This window comes from Thunnus albacares, chromosome 9 (genome assembly GCF_914725855.1).
Source record: "Thunnus albacares chromosome 9, fThuAlb1.1, whole genome shotgun sequence".
In the NCBI taxonomy this organism is placed as follows: Eukaryota; Metazoa; Chordata; class Actinopteri; order Scombriformes; family Scombridae; genus Thunnus; species Thunnus albacares.
In genome coordinates, this window is record NC_058114.1 from 23,922,022 (window position 1) to 23,947,654 (window position 25,633).

Sequence of the window (25,633 nt, forward strand, 5' to 3'; positions counted from 1 at the left end):
CCCGCTGGCTAAATTAGTTTCAGCAGCACCAGGAACCAGAGTTGCAGGCCCCTAACCTCTCTTTGGATTACAGAACTCTAACCCTCCTCTCTGTCAAGGCCTCCTAAGGCCTTTGAAGTTGATCATGGCTTTTCCTTCCTCACGCCACTCGACTCCAAATGAATGATCTACCCCCACCTCTGCCCTTCACCGACCCTCCCTTGTACTCTCACCCCTTTTTCTGCTATCTCACCAATCGTCCTCCTCCCTCTTTCCATCTCTGCCTCCAGGTTGAGGTCCCCCTCCTGTTTTTGCTCCCTTCCTTGATTTCCTCCCACTCCACTGGCCTTTATCCCTCTCCCTCTTACTTTGGTCCTCATTCCTCATTTCTTTGTCTCGCCAACCCTAAAAGCACCTCTCCTGTCCTGTCCTGATCCTCCTCCTGTCTCTATCTCCATCTTTTTGTCCTCTTTCCTCTCCGCCTCTGGTATCTAAACATCACTACTCTTTTCTTCACCGAGGGCTTAAAATATGTTTCCTCTCCCACTCTTTTTCTCAACTTCTCACATCATCCTGTATTTCCTTTTTCACGTCGTATTCTTCTTCACCTAATTTTCTCTTTACCCACTCTCTTGTTCTCTTCCATTTTCCTCCCCCTTCCTTCCTTTCTTCACCCCTCCCTTCCTCCTTTGGACTTTGTCCCCAGGGTTTTTTGCGTGCCTCACACATTCCTTTGCACTGACTGGCTCTGTTTACATTGACATCCTCTATTCTGTGTGTGGACCGCGGCACCACAAACCCGAGAGCACAGAAGCACACAGAGATGCACCCAAACCAAGTTCATTAACCCCCTTCTTCTCTCATTCCAGAGAAAATAAATGAGAGTAGGAATAAATAACATAATGAAATAAATAGAAAGTTCAGAAATAGAAAGTAATGCGTCATTATAACCACCAGACAGAGGAACATACCATGCTTTATGTCTTCACATTCTACGACCCATTGACTTTTCTCTGCTAATTACACTTGCACATGGTAGCGTGCTCTCTAAAGGTGGACATTTTTCATCCACATGCTGGGACGGCAGGATAGTTGGAAGTTCAAATGGAACTCAAACACATTAGAGTACATTATGCCAGCAGAGGTTATGGAGTAAAGTCAAGAGCTGCCAAACTCTAATAGCACCCTTAATCATATACCACCTGATCCTGCTAAGTGAAAGCAGGGGAGGCACAGCCCAGATTCATTGATAAATAAATGCAGCCAAGTGGATCTTTTCATAGCTCTGGCAGCCAGAGGACAATATGTAGCCATGTGAGCTATGTTTATTTTATTAAACTAAGTAAGAAAGAGAATAAGGTAGCATGGGTGGGGGTAGGGGCGGGTAGGGTAGAACAAGACAAAGGTCAGCAACAGGGCTAGAGAGTGAGGGAGAGAAAAGAAGGGAGCATTAACAGTTGATCTATCATAAGGTCATCTTTTTCCGCTGCATACACGTCACCTGTGCGTTGCCTACCAAAGGACAGTCAGCACATTCAAATGTCAGTCTGCTGCTTGTATTGTGTAATGCTGCGCTCTCACATCCACACACACATGCCTCTGTGTGCTATAGTGAAGCATAGCATACATTGATCGCATGTATCTGCTCAGCCCAACCCAGTCCATTCCAGGTACTGTGTTGCACAAGGCACTCCCACCCCATCCAACTCCTCTCCTAAACTCACCCATATTAGGTTGTTATTTCTCATCCATGACATAATGTTTGTCTGTCACCATTTCCTGTCTTGTGCTATTCTTGTATTCACCTGTCAGTCTGGCTTAATGTGTTTCATTATTTGCTGAGATAATGCTCCATTGTGGACAAGCCTTAGATATTCACTGGAATGACTCAATAACAGTTGGCTTTATCACTAATCTGCTATTGTTAAACACTTATACAGCCAACATTCATGATTTAGCGTAGCTTGACTAAACCTAGTGTTTATGGGTTAAACACAGGCATGACCAATCCAGGGCTCCTCCTCAGTCTACCCTGTTTCATCTTGTGTTGTTCTTTCCCTCACTGATTGATCCTGTACTGTGTATTCACTTGTGTGTGTGTGTGTGTGTGTGCTGACACGTCCATCATGCCAGGTCACAGTTAATTGCCAGGCAGATTATACGGTGTTGCAAATGGATAAAAACATTTGCGCAGTGAATCATTTCTACTTTACTGGCACACACGCCTTGACTTCCAGTAAGGATCCATAGCTGCACGCCCGCCTCTTCCCCAGGCTTCCATGAAAACCGACATTGATGCCAGCGACTCTGGAACTGCCCAACAAGGAGTTAACACCTCAGATGGAGAGACATAGTGGAAGGAGGAGTGGGAGGAGAAGGAAGAGGATGGTGTGAAGGAGAAAAGGAGTGGCTGAAGGCAGGCGCAAAGGTGGTGAGCTCAGGGCTGTGGAATCAGGAACTGCTCTTTGCTCTTTACTCTGCTACGCCCCTGCACTACCGCCACCGCAACACCCACACCTCCACCCATACTCTCTACCCGTACGACCTCTGCTCCACTCTGGTCTAGCTGGAATGCTGACTTTCACCCCCACCCACCCCCTCCTCTCTCTGTTTCTCACCCCTCCCTCTCTTACAAAATAAGAAGAAATAAAGGGGAAGCAGCGGCCCCTGTTACTGCTTGCGGCTTTGTGTGACTGCCTGTGAATGTGAATCAAGTTTCCAACAAAACTCACAGAAAAAAAAAAAAAAACTTCTAAATCAGAGCTCTACCTTCTGTCTTGGTGTACTGCAGAAGTGCCACTGTCTGACTAAAAATATCTCTCCAAGCAGCAGAAGGAAAGTCTGATTCCACACGAGGCTCTATTAAAACCCACAGATTCGGCAGTGCAGACCTCAGCGTGATTCCAGTGAGGATCATTCCTGCCTCCAGAGCTGGAGTTTGTACTGATTGAGAGCAGGAAAAACATTCACACACAGTCTCAGTTGAGGCAAATTCCAGTAAAAGCAATTTGTGTAAAATATGTGTCCAGGGAAAAAGCCTTCAGAGTGGGTGCGCTGATCTAAAAAATATTACTTTTTAGCCTCGAATGAAGAGATGTTATCGCTCTTACATGAATACACAATTCCTTGTAATATTTCTGAGTGATACAAGATGTATCCTCTCTATGGTTCAGGAAAGCATGGTAAGGCATCTTTTGTATGTCTGCTCCTTTTAACACCTCAGCCTCTTACATGAGACAGATCAGGTTAACCTTCCCCCTGACTTCAGACGTTTCAGGCATAGCTGGCATGAAATACTCATCAACATATTTGTCACTATCTCTTTTGTGGTAATGGACCATAGATGCTGTCTGTCTCCTGTTCCATGATATGACTCATTAAACTATAGCACATGAATAAAAGCCTTGTGTTTCTTGATAACGAAACATTTCCAGTTGGCTTTTTTAAGTGTTAGTTGGCCTTTGTTTCTGATAAAGATGAAGATAAGTATGTTTATCTGATGGAATAATTTATCAAACAAATAAAACTTTCCTTTGAAAAGAGTTCAGAGTTGTTTGCGGTAGCTAGGTCAACAGCAGCATAATAGATGAGTGCTTAGAGAGAGAGAGAAAGAAAGAAATAGGGCGGTAGCTGGCACATCTGTCATCCATTTGGGGTGGGGAAGGAAGGGATGGCTTTCTGCTTACCTGTGCACCGTCAGCCCAGGAGGGGTGGCGAGGACATTTGTCATGGAGCCGGGGAGTAAATAGTGAAGAAACAAACCGCCATCTGTCTGGGCCCATTGATTTTCACATGAAAAGCAAATACATCCTTTTTGTTTGCGCTGCCTCCCAGCCCTGTCTGCCTGTTGGGCGGGCGCAGAATTAAAGTTTACCTTTCGACATCATGTTCCTTTGATAATCTTTATATATAACTCAACCTCGAACCTGATGACTCCCTTTTGTGGGGTGCCACCGGCTGAAAAAAGGAGCAAACATGAAGTGCTTGAGCCCTAGTGAGTCACAGAGAGTCAGCAGTGCCAGAACAGCGGCAGGTTGGCGAGGTAAGCAGATAGCATGTCTGCTCTTAACAACAATGAACAATACAGAGCCATGGTGACGTGTACATGGCTGACCTGAACAGAGGGCAGTGACAATGAAGGTCAAGGATCCAGCCTCTCACATCCTGTGCTTTCATAGCACCTTTGAAAATGCATCATTTTTCTTCTCTATCCTCCAGCATGCACCTCAAAGGGAAGATGTCCATTCACATCTGCGATATGTCACAAAGGTGTGGCACGAGAAGAAAAGACAGAAAGAGCGAGATGCAGAGATTGATGCCACGAAGGAGAGAGAGCTTAAATGTCTTGTGTCACCACCACCTGCCTCCTCTTATGAAATCTCTTCATGTTCCACCCACTGAGTTTCCAATCCTCCATTCTGTCCTTTAACAGACGCTAATTCAACCACTGAATCTAATCCCTAATGTAAAGACCTGATAAATTCCTTTCACTGCCACCATGTAAATGTTTATCATTAAATGGGGGTATTCACAGAATTATCACTGAGGGGCGTAATGACTATTTATGAGGTCTGACTAAGGTTTGTGGGCAGATAACCTAACAAAGAGCGCCTAGGTGCTCTCTGTGTGTATTATCCTCCCTATTTGGCTTTGATCGTTTTGGCATTTTGCTGCAGACACTTTAGATATACAGCTGATGCAACCAAAATGTCATCCCTTCTTTTTGTACAACCGCTGGAGTGAGGGCCTTTTCATTTAGGGGGAGAATTTGAAACAGCTCTAACCTTTCATCAACAATGCTGCCACTTTACGCTGTGGAATTCCTAATTCAATGAGAGGCGTACCGAGGCACCTGCTTTCATCAGTGCTAAGGTCCTCTGAGAAAGTCAGCGGAAAGAGAGAAAAAAGGATGGAGAGAGGCATTAGCAACTTGTTGACAAGACCGGAGTGTCAAAAACAAAATGAAACACGCACCTAAGGGCTTGTGATGTCATGTGGCACAAACAGGTTTTTACTGTTGAGACAAAAACAAAACAGATACACACACACGCACACACACACACACAAACACACACACACAATATATTATCTGGATCACCTTGTGGTGATGACAGAGACACTGACACATCATGCTACGTCATTAGATAATTATATATGAGTATGCGTATTCGTGTGTTTGTGCATGTAGAGTTTGTGTGTGTGTGTGTGTCTGTGTGTGTCTGTCATTGTTCTGTTCCCATGCCCTTTCTTGTACATGTCAATCCCCACCTGTTCAGTAAAAGACGGAGTGGAAAACCTTCAACTATGCAATCCCCTCAAATGGTCTTCTCTGCTAGGACCCGCATGATGTGTCATTGCTGGCTTTGTTGTTACATTCCCGTCCCTGTTCTCACATTATCTAATTACCACACAAACAGTCTGATGAGAAAACTGGGTATTATCACAAGGGCCATTTAATATCATATTTCATATATCACATATCATATTTTGTTTTACTCAGCCTTTCCTCATCTTTTTCTTTCTTTCCTCATTCAGTTCCCTGTCCCTCCCCTCCCTTTATATCCCCCATATCAGCCTCTTACAGCCCCCCCCCCCCCCCCCCCCCCCCAACTTCTCCTCCCCCTCTCCGCATTCCTTGGTGAGTGGGTGGAAAGTTCAATGGGGATGTGGGATCCCAGAAGGGCAGGGGGTTTGCCTCTTACCAGAGCACAGTATGTGTGCAAACCGGGGGCTTCTTATCAGCCCATCCAATCTCTCTCCCTGCATGACTGCAACTCAACAGCAAGGCCCCTGCTCCTACACAGTGTCAGCAGTGGTGGTGACTGCTTGTAGGTGTTGTGGTGTGGTCCAAAATGTGTCCCAAAGAGTCATTCTATAGTGCGGTAAGTGTTTAAAAGACTTCTCATCATTAGATTTCATATGAATAGATTAAACTTTGTACGCATCTACTCACCTTTACATTGTTATAGCAGGGGAGGGGGGGGTCCCTGAATTGTTGTGTTCTCCTTGCTGTAAACACCTATCCACTTCTGTTCCCCACTTCAAGATGGACTACAGAGACAGACGCTGACAACACTTAATGAGAGAAGGACCTCTGCTGGATATGTCTTGATACTGCAACCCTTCAGTTATCTCTTAAGGGAGGAATGAGTGTCAAGCTTTGTTGACTCCACTCTCAGTTTGAAGGTATAACTTGTTTAGAGTGTGAATATAAGATTTGAATTAATGTTGGGCTTTGATCATGTAGTGATAGGGTGAAGTTGACAGACTGCTCATCAATTTAAGTACAATCTTTCATCTGTTGTTTCTCTTGTCATTGTAACACCTCATTGCCTCACTTCACATACTTGGCAAGTAGAAAATGACAGGGTAGGGCAGTGTGGGCAGGTCATTTCCAGCAACTTGCATAACCTTCCTATAGTGACAAACCCATCACTATTTTCTTAGTGGCATACCGTACCCTTTTGTCACTGTGTTTACCTTTGGTTCTATCTTATCTCTGTTGCGCTGCAGCAAACTGGTTTTAGTAGCAACTCTGGTCCGTGGGCTGTGAGTGTAGGAGACACACAGGAAGTGGTGGGCGACCAGTAAACTGTATTTCCTCTTCCTGTCTATGTCCTCCCTCCCTCCCTGCCTGCCCTTTGGCTATTAATGCAACTCTGAGCTACCCACCACACACCCACATGGCCACTGGGAGCTAGTGTGCACTAGAAATCACAGACACGGACACACACACACACGCACGCACAAAAACAAATATGCATACAGTCCCACCAGCAGATGCCAAGTGATATCAGTGTAAATAATTAGTGGCTAAACAAGCAGGCAGCATATTAGGTTGTACAGAGAGCCACACAAAGAGCACAGTACAGTATGTGCCCTCATGGCTGGCTCTCATATCAGTCCATTAGCTCTTGCTTCTCCCTCCTACCTTGCTGGTACATAGACAACAGACAGCAGGGTGCAATTAAATAGGTGTCCATCACTCAATCATGATGTCTATCACAGCTAAGGAGGAGGTGGATGTAGAGTATGCATGCACAGTTGGAAAATACCACTGGTGTGATAACAAGGTTGCCCATTCTTTAAGCAGCTGCACCTGCCTCTGCAGACTACCGGGCACGTGTACATCAAGCAGGGATGCACACACATACACACACACACACACACACACACACATACACACACAGCCACACACAATACAGATGTACCATTGCAGTTGGCTGTGAAGGGAATTATTGTTTTTTTTTCTGTTAGCTATTTTTTCCTCCCTCCTTCAAGTAGGCCTGATTTTTCTGAAAGTGGGCTCAAAAGTGGGCTGACAAATTTGGCACTTCAAATGTGCACTTTCAATCTCTCCATCTCTTTCGTTCTTTGTTCAATTTACCACTTACACACGTGGCACAGCCTACACACACACATGCACACATACACACACACACACACACACACACACACACACACCCATGATCCATGTTCCCATTGCAGTCCTTATCTCCTCCCCCCGGTCATCCAGCTCATCTGTGAGAACAGAGAGAACACACACGAGCATGAATCACAATGAATCATGCAGCCCAAATAGCACCCAAAGAGAGGTGTTGCATTTAACCAGGACACAGACTATTTATAATGGCCTGTGTGCACATTCTCATTATAGGCCACGGAGGATGCTGACAATGGACAGGCAGATGAGGGGGTAGTGACTCCTTTTAAATGTCACCAGCAATGTATCTTCTTATCTACAGGCTGTTGTGGTGGCGGTCTGTCTGAATACAATATTTAGAGCAGGGTGAATGAACTGGAATAGACGGGGAGAAAAGATCTTTTATAAAACATTGGCTTTGACACAATTATTTGCAGAGGAGGGGGCACAGACGCTCTATCACCATATAAGATTACTGATTTATTAGATTTAGTCAGTCCTGTAGTAGAGGGCTCTGACATTTCGCCTGCTTAGAGTGAAGTCAGCTAATTTGATTAAGATCAGCCTTAATGATTTAAACACTGATTATAGGTTGTTAATAAGAGCATGTATAATTTCATCAATGGTGATTCAATTCTGATTTAAAAAAAGGTAAAATAAATAAAAACAGAAACACAAAAGGCAAGTCTGTATACAAGCAAAAAGTGTCTCTTCCATGCAGACCTCTGCCTAATAAGCTTGTTTAAGTCTAATTAGTGTAACAAGTATCCGGAAAATAAATAAACATAATTATCATATCAAATACATTAGCTGTTGGGGGGATGATAGACTAATTTGACAAACACTTTGTTCTTCTGTTTTCTTTTGGCTTATTTTCTCTCCGCACATGCCAATCACGCTCAATGCATCACATCAGGACCAGAGAGTTGGGAAGTGCAGGCTCATCAATCCTTGGCAAACTAACATTCAAATTACACTGTGTCTGATCCTGAAAGCAACAATGCACTGAACCCCCACCCCCCAAATTTGCAGAATAGCAGGGTAGAAACCACACTGAAACAGCTTCGAGAAGCAATCAGCACCTGAACAATTACATCTAGTGAATTGATGAGATATTGATTGAAGGTAGCCAGACACCTGACCAGAATCTGCAGATTCTCAACACCCACACTACAAATCAGTATATAGGCCTATGCCACCCACCAACACAATAATGAAAACACAGTATGATGGTAGAGGATACAGAACACTGGAAACCCAGTGTGCACCGTGACAGTCTTTCTTCTATTCCAGTGGAAGAGGCAGAGGAGAAGAAAGGAGGGGCGATTTCATTACCAGCCAACATGTAGACTCATGCCGCACGGCTTTACCCAACCAACCGTTGTCATGGTAGCAACTTGTCATGTCATCTGCGTCTCACCTTGAATGAATGGAGACCTGTGGGACATGTGTCCTCTCCTGGGAGCGTGCACGGGGTCTGTAGTGGAAGTGCGTCAGCCCTATACGAACAGCTGGGGACACACCCACGGCAACATGCACCACTGTTTGTGTGCATGTGTGTGTTACGTATGTGTCTGCTCTCTTAGGAGATAACAAGGGAAGCTGGCTTCCTCAGAACCACATCGTCACCACAGCGAAGACAACAACAGCAACAACAGCAGCAGCAGTTGACCAGCTGCTCCTCCATCTGAAACCTGCACTTCACTATAGGGTCATTCCTGTTCTACCTTTGATCAAGGAGCTATTTCTGTGTTTGGGAAAATGTAGTCATAAACTTTTGCCTATGGGTTATCGCCTGTATCACCACTGAGTTTCAGTTTTTAAATGTGCAAAAATGACTAACTGGTATCAGTTTACATAATATACTGTGTGTATTTTGCCTTCTACAGCGAGAAATGACTGTTGTGTTTATCTTTGAGGTGACAGCAACGTTTCTTTTGAAAACTATCTGCAAAAATCTATCTGGCTGCTGAAGAGCTGTAGAATCTGTGTTGCTTTTTCTGATGGTGTGCAATAACATCGATCATGTATCTCATTTCTGGTCTGATGGCAATAACAACAACAAGGCAATTCAGACTAAAATTATCTCTTATTTGAGCTGGAGATCATAGAGTTAATTTTCTAAGGAAAGTTTCACTTTTACCACTACTGATCAGTTAGTCTCATGAAAGAGTCAATGTGTTCAGACTGCATCATAATAATTAGGGTTAGGATAGGGTTGTACTTTTTTAATAATTTCTTGTATCTCTCTGTGTTACTCTGCATTCTATCCATAAGACTTAGCCATCATTTTTCTGCACTGTTTCTTGACGTCGTCCATGTCGCTTGAGTTTATTGAATAGAAGCGAGATAGCTTTGTGTGTATGTGTGTATGTGTGTGTGTGTGTGTGTGTGTATACAAGTTTGAGTGTGCTGAGGGGATGATGAGGGGAGAGGAGGAAAGGCACAGCAGGTTTCTATGACAACAACTTTTTATTTGTGCTTCCTCAATGGTGTTGGTGGAGTAGATAGATAGATAGATAGATAGATAAATAGATAGAGAGAGATAGAGAGAGAGAGAGAGAGAGAGAGAGAGAGAGAGAGAGAGAGAGAGAGAGAGACAGAGAGAGAGAGAGACAGAGAGAGAGAGACAGACTAAGAGAGTCTGGCGAGTTCTTTGGAGACAGGCTAGTAGGCTGGGGTGCATGGGCAGGCGGGGGTGGAGGAAGGCAGCAGAGTTGTATGCCTGCATGCTTGCTTTGTCTAGAACAGAATGTCCTCTTTGTATACACCCCTCCCTTGTTGGATGACAAGTAATCAACAACTTGCTTGCAGTTACCCAGAAATACCTTGTGAATATGATGACATGTGTCTATACTATCTGATAAGGGCTAAGCATTCCTTCTCAAGAGCAAATGGAACAAAACTCATTTGCCTTAACGTTCAGTGTGGGAGGGCACGTGCGTGCTTGCCTTTATGAGTATGTGTGTGTTTCTGTACGGAGACTGTCCTGGTGAGATGAATAATAAATGTGACACACATGCAGCACCTAAACAAGTGATCTTGTTTCCAGATCAGTAGAACGTGAAAGAACTTGCTAGTGAAACTTCTAACTGTCCTCATTTAGTTTGATGCCGAGACCACATGAACATGACGCCCACCATGTGCACCGGAGTAGAGTAGCCCAAAAAATGTAGTCGCTGTGCATCTGCAACATAAACAAATGAAAGTTTTGCACACATGAACGCACAAAGACGCAAACAATTGATAAAAAGTGTGCAAATATACTATCTGAATGCATGTTTAAGAACTAAATTTGTTGCTGTTTTGGTCAGTCCTCTTTTTTGTGTTTGCTTGTTTTTGAAAATATAGGTTAAATAAAAAATACAGATAAATTCTCTTAAAATAAAAATGATGCCCTGTTGCCCTCATTTAGTCTGATGCTGAGCCACGTGAATCTTACGCCCACCTTGGGCATCAGAGTCAGCTGCCCTAAAACCAGAGATAGCCTATCCACTACACACAAAATCACAAAAACATACACACAGAAAAGCACAATGTATACAGTGGTATTCATTCTCCTTCACTCTGTTGCCAGCAGCCTTATTTTATTCTCTCGACAACAATTTGGGCATGTGGGCACACATAAACAAAAACACATGTGTGCGCACGCACACACACACACACACACACACACACACACACACATTGATAGACTGTCTATCTGTGTGGGGAATGACTCACCTCCTCCACCTGGAGTAGAGCCAAGTCTTTCTCGCCTCCTCCCCCTTCATCTGTGTGAGCCCTTCACTTCACTCACTCCAGCTTCACTATGGAAGCATTTCAATCATTCAAATTAGCTGTAATCACAGCCAAAGGCATAGAGTGGGAATGGCAGCACGTCACTCTGTATACTCAAGAACACTTAATACATTGATTTTATATTGAGCATGCTGTGTTTCAAAAAGGGAGCTGGGGAGGAAATAAATAAGCTATCCAGGCCAAGCCTTTTCTGCCACGCATGCTTCCAAGACAAAGGATGGAAGCAGGGATGAGAGGCCGGCTTTATAATGAACCACGCTAAGACTCCTTTCAGTCTTCAGCCCTGACATGTGAGAAGCAGTGCATCAGTGGCACCAGCTGCAGTCTTCATATAATGACACAAATTATTGGCTTGTTAATGGGCAGCTTAGCCTTGAGTGTTCAGCCTGCAACACCATTCCGGAGAACAGGGGAACACGGGATCAATCTATGCCTCCTTGGACGTTGCTGTAAAGCACGGGATGCATCCTAAGGACATCTTATCCACATCGCAGTGTCTCTCTCTCTCTCTCTCTCCCTCTTTTTCTAATCCATACTGGCCCCTGGAGACTCATATTATGAGACTCCTACACACGCCCCTCCCACACCTACTCTCTCCCCCACACACCACCCTCAGAACCACTATCTGTCCACCTCCACAGTCGGCTTGTGGACAAACCCAGAATAACAATGTGATCTTGCCTCTTAAAGGCACACGGGCAGCTTTTCACATTATTATCTTTCAGTTCATGACTGTGTGACTACATTTATGTGATCCTCATAACACTGATATTGGATAAAATATATTTAAAAAAAAAAAAAAAAACGGTCACACATGAATCTCAGGTGGATATAATTATTATTTCTGGAATGTATCTGTTGGTATTCAAGTGTGCACTGATTTGTGTTATAGGGTAAATTAAATAATAATAAATAAATCATCATCTGAGATAAACAAAGCAGCATCACAGTCAAAATGCATATCTGACAGACAGCATCAAAACACCAAGCCTCTGCAAAGCTGTGGCTCCGGAATAGCAATCAACATCAAACAGAGAGTCAAGTGCAGGCACTTGTGGGCTGCAGTCAATGAACCTCTCAGAGGAGGTACTGGTCCACACTCCAACTTGCATGAGGAAGCCTGCAATGGGTTTGCTTAGAGTGCCCCCTTCTGTCATATCAATTAAAATAACATAAATGACATGGCAAAAATAGAAAAAAACAAACATTCACAGTTTCAAACACTTAAGAGAGAAGCATTTTTATTATGTAACTAACTGGCTGATTGCTTAATTGACAGATTTCTGTCGTCAGTTTGTCTGGTTGATTGATTGATGGAAAAAAATCTGACATTAAATCAACAGGTGTGCACCAGAATGACAGTTAAGGCATTCATTTTTCAGACTTAGCATAAACATAGCTCTTCAACATGTGCATTCTCTTTGAATATCTCAGCAGGACTATTTTGCAGGTTCTCACCTGATTAAAGTTGTAAGCGAAACTTGACGGGTCTTAGAATACCACAATGGAAAACTGTGGTGTTGCACAGGAAGCCATGAGGTGTATTGTGTGTAGGAGGTGCTGAGGTAGAAAAAGGGTAGTACAGAAGTTAAGAGTGCTTACTGCAACAGTATCTACTTCTATTTTTAACTTGACTGTAGTCTTAACTTTCTAATCTTAATTGCCTACAGCAAGAGCGTTTGTTTTAGAGACACCCCAGGATTACAGTTTCAGAACAGCTTATTGCAAATAGATCTGATTTTATTTCTGCTCAGTAGCCTGCAGTTGTAATTGTAGTTAACTATAACTTATATATTCATCATCTTCCTCCTTTATTGCATCTTTTTTTCTTTTTAGTAACTTTAGCTAACGTTTGGAAGACTTGTATAATGATTACACCATATTTGTCAAATGCATTCAACTTATTTATTTACACATTTTCTTGTTATGTCATATTGCGTACTAAATGTCATTGATATAATTGTCTTTGCTGCATCTCGTTTGGGTACCACTTAGGTGAAATGTCAGGTGTCCCTCAACTGAAGCCTACTGTAAATTTAAACCAAACTATGCTCCAAATTGTATGCAGCAGCAAATGGTTCTGTGAGGAATATTGTTGTTGTTGATTCAGTGGTTCCACCTAGTGGACAAGGGGGTGGAAAGCATCAGTTTGTTCAAGCCTCTTAATATACCGCTTTTTCAATTGTCTTGAACATACAGCTTTTTGGCAGAGGCCATTTTAACAGCATTTCCATACACCAAACCTCAAGTCAATGTATTTACTATTGTTCAAGATAACATAGAAAGAAAGCGTTGAGAAGAAACTCTCTATTGGGAAACATTAAAATATAGTGGACCTACATGCTTCTTGCAAACATTTAAGGAACAGATTAGATGGTGCATAACCAACCACTTGTCTATAGGTTATTTTAGGTGAGCCATCTCCAGGGCCCAGGTGTTGTGTATGCAGGCTCATTTATTATCTCTCATCTAATGTAATAATCATCAATCATTATGTAATCATGACATTATTAGTTGCACCTGTGCCTTTGCTGCTATGACAAGTCAAATGGCTGCCACGAAAAAGGCTGGTGAAATATTACTGGACTTTTTTTTTTGTTTTTTTGTTCAATTATAAGCTACAAACTACAATGGTAGCCTTTTTTCTGCTCAATTGGGAAACAGCCATGGTTGTAGTTAACTCTTGCATGAGCTCTATCAATGAATTTAACCAAGGAGGAACTACATCATTTTTTAGCTAGTCAACTCTTTAAAGTAGCATAAAGCTGCGGTAATCTCTTTAGCTGTCCTTTTACCGGTCCATTTGGCTAGATAGGAATATTTTTCCAGCTCTTAACCAACTACTATCTTATAGAGTATTTATTATTTATGAGCTCTGTTTAGCTAGCTACAACAGAACATTATTATTTCTTTATCAGCCAAAATAGTTATGTGAAGTTAGTATTGGGCCTACTGGGGTTTCAGGACTAATGTTAGGCTGTTAAAATGAGTTTTGCTTTATCCTAGTGTTGGGGTAGTGCTTACAAATAAAAATCATAAAATGTTGCAGGAGTATTTTGGAGGCTAATCATAGGTTTACCTAAAAGTTCAGTTGTACTTGGTGCATTAGATTGTGCAGTTGCTGTACTAATGTGTCGCCACATACTGGTACACATACTTGAATAGCTTGGAACTAATCTTTCCAGTAACATGCAATCAATTCTAATTTGTAAAGCTTATAAGATTAAGTTTCTTATTGTCGGTGTCTGTGTAGTGTATTACAATTATAATTTTTTTTCTTTTTTTCTTTTGAACAGAAGAAGTTGAGGAAATTAATATGTTGGAGCAGTTCATTCCCCATTTGGTTTAAGTGAATGATGCAGTTGCTGGATTCTTATATTTGGTGGTTTCTTCTTGGCAAAAATATTATTATTCAAAATATTCAGAAAAACCTATAAACTCCCCACATATGTGTGCCTCCCTTCTTTCATAGGTGCAGAAGATATGGTGTTCATATGAATAGAGACTTGATACAGGGCCAGCAGGATCAAGAGATATGAAGTCAGTGAATAAAGCCCCTTCGGAAAAAGATACAGGAGTGCTGGTGGATACCGAGATAGCAGGGGAGACAACACCTTATCAGCAACGGTCAGTGTTCACAATACAGTAGACAGTCAACATATTATACATGGTGCTTGTGACAACAATGTTAAATTTTGAAGGTGCAGACAAGAAGTAATCTTAAGTAATATTTTGAATAGAGCTGTTTTAAGTGGTTAATGTTCCTTGTTTCTCCTACATTTCAAAAGTGACCCAGGCATGACATGGAGATCCTCTAGGGGACTATACAGAGCCAACTAGCTACTGTATAACAGCTGTGGTGAGTATCACAGTGATGTAACTGAAGTAGATTTTTATGTAGTGTTTTCACCATAATGTGCAGCTATGCTGAGCCCTCATGATGCCTTGCTAAAACAGTTGCTGAAAACTCTAAAAGCTCTTACCCTAACTTATTACTATGATAAATATTCAACAACCCTTTAAATATGTCCATCTACCCATTACAAAATATAGAAGAATTAGAATTTTGCAGTGTTCATTTTACTTTAGTGGTTCAAGATCTCAAATTCCCCTTTATAGAGTCAGAGGCATGCTTATATTGTCCTTCAACATAACACTCTACTGTATTGCTCCAATGTGGAGAAAGGTTTATAGAGTCAGAGGTTGCTCATATAATTAAAGCTGCAAGCAGTGTTGGTCGGGACCTCGCACTATGGCCCGTCGGGATCAGATCATTTTGCTTTTTAAAAATGAGGGATATTTATTACAAATGTGGTGTGCTTTTATTTTGAAAGATTGATTGACAGGATGAGAATTTTCTGCAGGGTGAGACATGTCTGTCTTGCTCACACCTGTGTCATCAAAATCATGCAAGTTTTGGGCCCATTCACTTGAATTTCAATTAGTAAATTGAATTGTTTGTGTGTAAAACAAATTATTTTCCTCATTTTCATCAAGTCTATTTTTAGAAAAGGAAAGACTTTTAACCCACATGACCTGGTCAAAGTTTGATTTGGAGTTTGAATGGAGAGTGTGAGCGAACCCACACCTTTTTGAACATTTACTGCTTCCACATAGTTTTAGATACAAACTTCATTTGAACTTTAAATGAGTCACGAGACTTTGACCTATAAATCTTGAATTTACATGTTTTTTCTATCTTTTATTGTTTTTGAGATATTAGAGAGTGAGTTTTAAAGTCTTTTCTTGCTCTTCCTGTGATTTTATAATGAGTGTGTATTGCGGAATGTTTCACAGCACTGAGGGAGTGACATCACCAGGAGCAGTTGGAGAGGAGGATTTTAGAGTACGCTTTTTGTGAAATCTCCTCATAAATCCCATGACTTTGGCCAAATCTTACATAATTTAATTTCATATTTTTTAGTAGGAAATTTCATTGTGAATCCATTCATACAGGTTTGAAAGTAGTCAGGAGTTTAGACGTCAGAAGCCTCTGTTTGACACAAAGTCCATGCCCATAGATTGCCTCCCCATTGGTTTACATTGTAAGGTGTGATGTGGCACTGCAACCGTTCGAGTTATTACAAAGTTTTTAACACCTTTTTTCAGCATAGTGTCATAAGTCACCCATTAAAGTTTGAAGCTGATACCATTAACGCCCTCAGAGGAGATAGCGTTTGTTCGGGGGCCAAAATTGGGGCAAAGTCTTATTTTGAAAGGCTAATTGTGGACTTCCTGTTGGATTTAGGTCAGGGGTGTCAGTGTATGATTTGTAGGTCTTGTTGAGACAAATAATTGAGTTTTGGTTTGATTTCTCTACAACATTCCTACGGGCCATGGCGGCCATTTTAGTTACATAGGTGGTGCTAGAGAGCACATTTTGGCACTTTAGGGGTTCATTTTTACATTTTATCAAATTTTTCACCAGACCTGATGTGTGTGCCAAATTTGGTGAGTTTTTGAGCATGTTTAGGGGGTCAAATTTAGGTTTTGAGTCCTGTAATAATAAAGAAAGAAAGAAAGAAAGAAACAAACAAACAAACACATGAAAAACAATAGGGTCCTCGCCCTTAGGTAAGGACTGCTGTTTTACAGTAGTCCTCTGCCTTTTGGGCTCGGTCCCTAATAATACTCCAATATAGAGAAAGATTTGTGTCTTCATATACTTAAATGTCAGTGTCTATACTTTCTATATTCATGTATATCTTAACCACAGACCACCACGCAATTATGTAACTAACTTCAGTATCCTCTTTTTTTGCAACCAATAAGCTTTTATTCATATTTCTGTTCATTCAGTGAAGTGTATTAAACCGTTACATAAAATAGTTCTGTTCTTGTATACTTGTATCAAAACCAATGCTTAGAGCAGGATGACTCAAGACTGCAGAGTTACATCAAAGCCACAGATACATTTACGGTACAAACAGCACCAGGTTAGAAAAATCTGCACTCTATGAATCAGGTATTAAGGCTATCGACAGAGGGTTTTCCTGAGTAAAGGAGCACAGGACCACACCTCTGACAACACCATAACAACAGCTCTGAGACACTAAGTATATATTATCTTTGTGTCCTGGCCCCTGCCCATCTCTAGGTCCCTGAATTATTCAGAGTAAGTAGGAATAAGAGACTTCTCAAGATTGTGGGAAGGGTGAACAGAGCAACATACTGGGAGTTTTTCAGAAAAATGCACGCATCCCTCAGATTGAGATTTTAGCAGCCATAACCCCTTTAAACAGTTGATATAGAAGTTCACAGATGGTCTGACAGAGCATGGAGTATCTGCAAGACAGATAAACCACCTGAGAGCTGTATCAAGTGACCACTAGAAGATCTACATCTTGAGGCAACTGTAAATTGGCTTCAACATTGAGGCATATTGGCTGCTTCCTCATCTGAATACATACAGAACCCGTCAAAAGTTCACACACAGTTTTGACCAGTACTGTATGTAAGTTCAATATTTTCAATAAGTAAAACCTAACAAATGGGTTTTCTGCATGGATTATTATATTTATAAATATATATTTTGTGCATTATTAAACAGATGCATATGTGTTTATTAATACAATCACCAATATGGTGTCACAAACTGATTCAGAGTCAGCAACAAAAAAGGGAATCACACATGAACAAAGCTTCTAAAACAACATTTACTGTCAACTTAAGATAAAATATAATAATGTTAGTCAGCTAAGTCAGTAATGAATACAATGCGTGGATGGGTGAAGTATGTGAGACATGCAAACAAAACCCTAACCCATCTGGCTGGTGGAGGCCTGGGAGGAAGAGAAGAGCAAGAAGCCACCCATATAGGCTGAGGCCTAAACTACCCAGATGCAAATGACGATGGTCATGTAAAAATGGAAACTGCCTGTTGGTGGTGCTACAGGAAAGCATATGCAGTCACCAAAATCAAAACCGTCTTTAGTCAAGACATGCTGGTCAGATTTAAAAATTGTCAAACAGAGGATTGACTTAAGAGCCTCACTGTTACCTATAGAACATGTTTAATCATTTTGTTTTGACAAAAATTAGGAATATACAAAATCAGTTACATTTGATTCTTACATTCTTCTCAGTACAACTATCCTGACAGTTGTTATACCTTTCATCATTTGTATGGTTTCACTTTGTTTTAAATGAAATGCTTTTACAAATTTCTGTCACCAGTTTTTGATAATAGATTTCATGTACTGCACATATTTTCTCATATTATTGTAAGCTATCAAAAGACATTGCAGTTACAGTACAATATCACTCTTGTCCCAGATGTCATAGCTGGAGGAGGATATCAAATGATATTCAGCAGAACTGATTGGTCATATAGCAACAGTTTATTGTTTAAAAAGATGGTACAAAACAGGATTCTTTGTTTTCATTTCATCAATTCAAAACTTAGATGCAAAAGCAGTAATGTATTTAATATATAGAATGCATTTAAGAGCAGTAGGACATATGTATCTAATACTGTATCAATAGATATTTACACTGATTAAACATCACTGAGTCTAAATTTTTGAATGGTACCCCAACCCGTCACTCCAACCTATACTGTGTGCCATTATTGGTGTATTGAAGTCTAGCCTCGAAAAACCCACATACTTGGTTTAAATTTGTAATGTGTCTAGAATAACCTAAAATGCATTGACAGAAACTATAGTTATCAATTTTGTAGCCTACTGCAGCAGAAAAACAGCTTAAGCATAAAAAGCAGAAACATGTCACTCTCTTCAATTAACCAAACCACATTCATATATTTTATATCGTTTGACTGAACTTGCCAAAAAAAAAAGTCATATGTAGCATATTTTTATTAAATCTGTGTAAAGCAAGGAAATCCAAACTTTTGTATGGCAGCACTGTAAATTCAAATGTTTTGATTTGGTCAATCAAGTGTTACATGTATAAGAACTCTTTTATGTTTTCATAATTGTATCAATCCAGCTTCTATAGTCAGAAATCTTAACATAATGGTAGACTTTTGGGCCACCTCCATGTGGACTGAAGGTGGAGGACACCACCCCGTATGCCTTTCCATCTTCACAGACCAGTGGACCACCAGAGTCTCCCTGGAAGTACATATACAGGATGCAGTTATTCCTCAACAACAGTGAATTAAGTATCATGGTTAACCAGATTAAGTTTGTCCATGTTGTGTTACATAAATGTACGTACCACATCAGGTCCATTGTGTCCCTGAGAGCAGTATGATTTTTCTTTAACACACGTCTCAATTAGTTTTACATTGATTTCCATGAGTTTAGGAGCCATATATTTATTGCTGTTCTCCGTTCTGCCCCAGCCAGAGACAATACATGATTGTGGTAGTGAGTCACCACTTTGATCTGCGAGAGCAATGGATTCCACATTTTTGCTAAATTTTGCCTTGGAGTGCAACTTGAAGAACAGGGAGAAAAAAAATATAAAAAATATAAACATCAAACTGTACAGTATTTTAGTACTCCATTTGATTAATGCATTTAATAGATAATTTAATACTATGATGAGAGAAAAATTGGAGATGAAAAACACAAAACCATTTTTCTGCTACTACAGGGGTTTTACAATTTTTTTTTCTTTTACCTTGAGTAACATTATGTCATTTTTGTATTCAGCTTCATTGTATTCTTCATGTGGAAATGCTTGTTCCACAGATATGTTCTGTTGGCCATCATTTTTTTGGGCATTGTGAACTCCTAGTGAGACGTTGTAGGACCTGAAATGACAAAATTAAAAGCAAAAAAAAGTTAACTGGGAATTCATTGATTAGGAATTTTTTCTTTGAGTTTTTGTTTCTTTTCTTTGTGTGTTTGTGTATGTATTTTTGTCCTTAACTATGATTAAAAAAAACAGATTTGTGAAAGCATTATATTCACAAAATAAAAACATCAAAAGACTTGAATTTATGTCACAATTCATGAAGAATATTTGTCAAATTGATGCTATAAAGTTGAAATCTTAATTCATGTGGGGACATAGAAAAAGAGTCTCAGAATCATCCGTGTCAGTAGGTAAACATAAAGTTTGTTCAACTTACTTGGCTTGACAGTGGGCTGCAGTCATCACAAAATCCTCATTCAGAAGAAAGCCACCACAGTGTTTTTTTTTACCACTTGGCATCTCCCTCTCCAAAAGCACCATGTAGGGCCTGCTATGTGCCACAGCCTCATGACCTCCAATGATTTCCCCTGTATGAACTAGAGGAGAGGTAAATAAATGCACTATACTACACAGTACTGAGAGTGGAATGTAGTTTCTCATGTACTGCGATCTAAACTGCATGTTATAATAACCTGTGTGTACATTATATAATACCGTAAAAACTATGTTTAACTTACCTTGATCATCAAGAGTCAGCGCAAGTATCAGCATAACAAGTTTACACTGGATATTCATGATGAGATCACAGTCCACTTGAGCTACTGAAGATCAATGGCACACATCACCGATAGTTTCAGTCTTTAAATACTCTGCTGCTTAGAGAAAGAAGGAAGTGTTTGCGCAATGTGCATGTGCAAACTATGGGGCTTTGAAGAGGAAGCCTCTATAACAAAAGTTAGATTTTCAAGGAACAAGTCAAAAGTCTTTATACAGTGTTTGATAAAGTACATATGGTGTATGTGGTTTATTGATGACTGTTGTAACACACAGCCTTGAAGATTTATTGAAGATCATTTCGTCCTCAAGAGCATTTTGTCCTCAGTGCTGTGGCTCTCTCAGAGATCACACAACACATAGAAGTGGTTTGAAAGTGTTGTTTGTGAAACTTGTAGTAACATGACATTAAACCTTTTAGCTACCAAAAAAAATTAAAAACTCATCAGAGATTAGTCGACACACATTTTTATTACTGTAATTAAATTATTAGGCATTACAGTGAAGTAATATTTTGATGAGTCTTTAAGGTTTTGAAATAAAATGATTCCCCACCAAATTCTGAATCCTGAATTGTGAGACAGGCAACAGTTAGTAAGTAACATTTCTGTAGTCTTTTACTGTGCCAACCACTGTTAGATCTTTTTCCTGAACATAAGCCACTGGCGTCCTCTTCATGCCCCTGTTCCTTTACAGTAATAAAATCAGTTGTGATGAGGGAAGGATTTGTTTCTATTTTGTCAATTATTTCTGTTTTGTTTTTTCTTTTTTTCTGAACTATTGTTGTATTGCCTATTCATTCATGTGTTTTCAAGTTTGTACTGATGATTTAAAGTATGGATATAAAGACAGCATTATTTGAGTATTGCAGGGTAGAACTATTTAGCCTTAGCGTTATAGTACAGTATTCTAAATAAAATTGTAATCTATGTTATTACCTTTGTTGTAATTAATGAAATTTTATTCATTCTAACATAACCCTTGGATGGTTTGAGTGCTTATATAGAAAAACCTACACAGACAAGCAACATGGTGATTATATTTATGCTGTGGTGTTTGTATTTTCAAACGGTATGCTTTACTTTTAAAAGCGAAAGTATTTGAGTATGAGGAATAACCAAAAGGTGTTTGCAAAGGAAACACAAATGCAAATTTGGCTGGAGTTGCTAGAGCAGGGGTGTCCAAACTTTTTTTTCCTGAGGGCCACATACAGAAAAATATACAAAGGACTGGGCCACTCACTAGACGTGAGGTATACTGCCTCACTTCTAATGCACTAATGCAGGTAAATTACGTTTGATAACTGAACATGTTTGAAGAAAAAAAGCCTCCATCACAGCTCTCCATTAGTAGATTTTCATTTTATTTTTTACAAAGAGGTTGGCAGGTCATTCTCTCAGTGACAGCCTCAGATTGTTTCTTAGGGTGCTGATCCCCCTTCATTGTCCTGTATGAAGAGAGAGACAAGAAGAGAAATAGAGCTACGTTACAGCCGTGACCTGACTTCAGCTGCTGAGTTTTACCATGATAACACTAACATTAACACAAACAAACAACTAGCTTTACAATATAACGTCGGAGCAGAGATGTGGCGCAACTATTACAACTTATGAGGCTGAACATAGTGCTGTCGAATCAGACAAAACAGAGTATGGAGGAGAGAGCAACCACGGGAGCTATGGAATAGCAGCAGCTGAAAGAGGCGCTACAGTCAGACAGGCGGCTGCAGCATCGAATACTGGTGCCCAGTGCAGAGGGAATGGAGACAGAACAGAAAGCCCTGTGATGCAACAAACTTTGCAGTGCCTTGGTAAACCTGACTTTGTTTTCTGACAGAATATTATATTGGATTTTGCCAACTCTGAGCACAGAACAGAACTACAGTGACTGGGTGACTACAAATAGGTCCCCGTTCATCATCATCCAAAATAGGTAAAAGAAACAGTATTTCCTTGCAGTTTCTCACCCTTTTCCCCCATGATTGTTTCCCAAAACAAGCTGAAATGACAATCACAGACTCAAAGGTTTTTTTAACTGTCCACTGGCACCGTGCAGCACTCGGTAAGTTTGCAATGATCCACATAATGTTAACTGACTGCAGCGCACCGTTTGTTTTATGATCCTTGCACACTGGTACGATATATCCCAACTTGATGAGGAAAAAGTTTGTAAATGAAAATAAGCCTTAGTAAAGAGATATAATGCTGCTCACGAACTTTGTCTCTGAAACTTTGTATCTGTACTCGCCACCTGCATTCCATAAACACACCATCAGTAGATGACTGAACGGGATGTGCACAATGCATTCTGCTTGTTGTAGGATTCCCCCCACAGTGGTATGGGGAATCTACAGCCTTTTTCTCAGTTTTCTCTAGTCTTTGGGCACCAATTTCAAAAATAATTGCACATTTTTACTATATAGATGACCTAGTTTAAAGAAATCATCATATTCACAGTGATGAATTTTCTCTTTCACTGGATATGGCTCTGCCACTCAACCTTGCTGCCTATTTTTCCTAGTGGCTTCTCGCAGTATTGCAGCAAAAAACTCCCCTGTAGTCCTAAAAAGTAGTTTCCCCATAGACCACCATTATAAAAGAGACATCTGTAAAACTGTTGACAGGACACCTCAGAGTGCAAATAAGGTCAAGTATTAGCCTTTGTATTGTGAATCTTTAATCCATGAAGGTTTTATATTTGTAAAACTTTCCAAATATGCAAAGGAGAAACACTACTTCACATATTCAGTGGGCCACATGAGGCGGAAGCAAACCCAGAAGCTAGAAACTTCTTTGGCTCATGTGCCAGGTGAGCAAGTAACATTCAGTTGAATTGGCACCATCTTTGAGTCTTTCTTTGAATCAGTATCCAGAGGGGTGTACTATGAAATGACATTAATGGGTTAGTGAGGTATGTTGAGCCTAAAGCCAGAGTTTTCAATGTCATGAAGGTGACTCTCTTTTAACCTGGCTAAACTGCCATGGTAACTTATGCTGTATACCTAACCTGCTCCAGAGGACGTTATGTTAAGAGTTTCAGATTTAAATCGTCTATAAAAAGCACCGTTTGGCTTTTCCGGGCAATTCCGAGCGATATAGATGAGGGAATACATGACATATGAAAATTTGTTGAGCCATTCATTAGTAATGCAGTAGCGTAAACTGCATGGATTACGTTTCTTGCCTGGAACTTACATGCATTCAGTTGGTGATGCAGGCAATCTGACCAAGAATACTGTATGCTGCACTATTCACAAGGTTTTTTTGCTCTCATGAACTACTGAATATGTTTGTTGTGTTCCCTGGCCATTTGCCCATGCTGGCTATAAAAGAAGCCTTCTATAAAATCGCAGGTAACATACATTGTTGTATGTTCACTATATTATTAATCAGTATGATGTTTACTTGCATATGAAATATATAAAACTAATTCCTTCATAGGATTCTCTAGGGTCATCATCACTGGAGTCTTAGCAGAACGTTAGGGCGATTTTGTTAATAGAAAGTCCTTTCACAGCATCAATATTCAGGTAAACTATTTGGTACTCATTTTTGTTGGGTGATTGGTAGCACATATGCACATTGCATGCTGGTACACTAAAGTTTTGTCACAGTGCTGCACAGTAGACAGAAATATTCACATAAAACACAAAAATTGTTACAGTACTTTGTCACCATTAATAAGCACAATGGGTTCCCTTTAAAAAGCCTTCACTGGTAACTTTGTCTCAGTGCTTTCATTGTGAAATTAACCTGAAATGCCATTGCAGATGACTTGTGACCACCAATTAATGTTCACAAGTGTGGATGCTAAACAGCCTGGCTTGGTTCATGACTCACACATTTTCCGAAAGTCATCACAGGGTGATGGTTTGAGCAAGGTATGGCAAATACACACAGTTAATTCTATTGCTTGTTTAATTGTGACACTGATTAAGTAGTTTCCTCTCCCTTTATTAACAGAACATTTTAAAGGACTTCTACTGGGGGACAGAGGATAGGCATGTACAGGATACTTGATGACCCCTTATCCTGACCCACAGAAACCACTACAAAGGTGTTTTAATGTGGCAATGTGGTAAATGCAGGTTTCAGGATAGAGATGACCTTTGGAGTCATCAAGTCCTGTTTCAACTGCCTCCATGGCCTTAGGGTCTCTCCCAAGTGGGCTTGCCAAATAACATCAGCAGGTGTGGTGTTCCACAACATTGCCACTATAAAGAAAGAAAGAGCCCCTCATGTGCCATTGGTGGCACCCGACGTTGTGGACTCCATCACCCTCGATCACCCTCGATCACCCCACTGGTATAGCCATCAGACAGGCCATCACTGAACAATGTAACAACAACAACAACAACAAAAGAATGAACCAATCACTTATTTATTATCACTTATTTATTCATTAAAATGTCTGCCTTTGCTGGGAAAACAAAAAAAAAGTAGTATACAATGTCGATCATGCTTAACCAAAAAAAATTAAGTACCATTTCCTGCAATACCTCTTTCTCATACTCCAGTTGCTCAATTTCTAGTTTGAGCTTTTTAATCATGCTGTGGAATCAGAAACAACAGGGTGTGTAGGAGGAAGTGACCACAAGAACAACATCATAGCTGCAGCCTGACTTTAGCTGCTGAGTTTCTCCATGATAACACTAACACTAACACAAACAAAGACATAGCTTAACAATATAATGACAGAGCAGAGATGTGTTGCCAATATTAGACCTTATGAGGCCGAATATAATGCAGCTACACTAAGGCTTTGTAATAGCGCTGCACAATAGACTTTGCACATTTGTCAGAAATATTCACATAAACCACAAAGTTTGTTACAGTACTTTGTCACCATTAAAAAGCACAATGGGTTCCCTTTAAAAAGCCGCCACTGGTATCTTTGTCTCAGTGTTTTCATTGTGAAATTAACCTAAAATGCCGTGACCCCCAATTAATGTTCACAGGTCTGGATGCTAGATGGCCTGGCTTGATTCATGACATTTTCTGAGAGTCATCACCGGGTCATCGGTTTGAGCAAGGTATGGCAAATATACAC

General features: G+C 40.5%; 1 protein-coding gene across 1 annotated transcript; it reads right to left on the reverse strand.

The window, feature by feature from the left end:
* Positions 1-18,521: 18,521 nt before the first annotated feature.
* Positions 18,522-21,128, reverse strand: LOC122988369 (granzyme G-like). Its single transcript, XM_044360620.1, has 5 exons — positions 20,548-21,128; positions 20,247-20,406; positions 19,793-19,925; positions 19,385-19,606; positions 18,522-19,278 (listed from the first exon to the last, which is right to left on the reverse strand). Exons 1-5 carry the CDS (start codon positions 20,603-20,605, stop codon positions 19,126-19,128), a joined length of 726 nt encoding a protein of 241 aa, XP_044216555.1. The 5' UTR covers positions 20,606-21,128; the 3' UTR covers positions 18,522-19,125.
* Between the last annotated feature and the right edge of the window lie 4,505 nt (positions 21,129-25,633).

Coding starts and splice junctions, on each gene's coding strand:
- LOC122988369 (XM_044360620.1), bottom strand. CDS start 20,605: ATGAATATCCAGTGTAAACTTGTTATGCTGATACTTGCGCTGACTCTT. Junction 20,407..20,547: donor GCTGACTCTTGATGATCAAG/GTAAGTTAAACA, acceptor CCTCTCCTCTAG/TTCATACAGGGGAAATCATT. Junction 19,279..19,384: donor GACACAATGGACCTGATGTG/GTACGTACATTT, acceptor ATGTACTTCCAG/GGAGACTCTGGTGGTCCACT.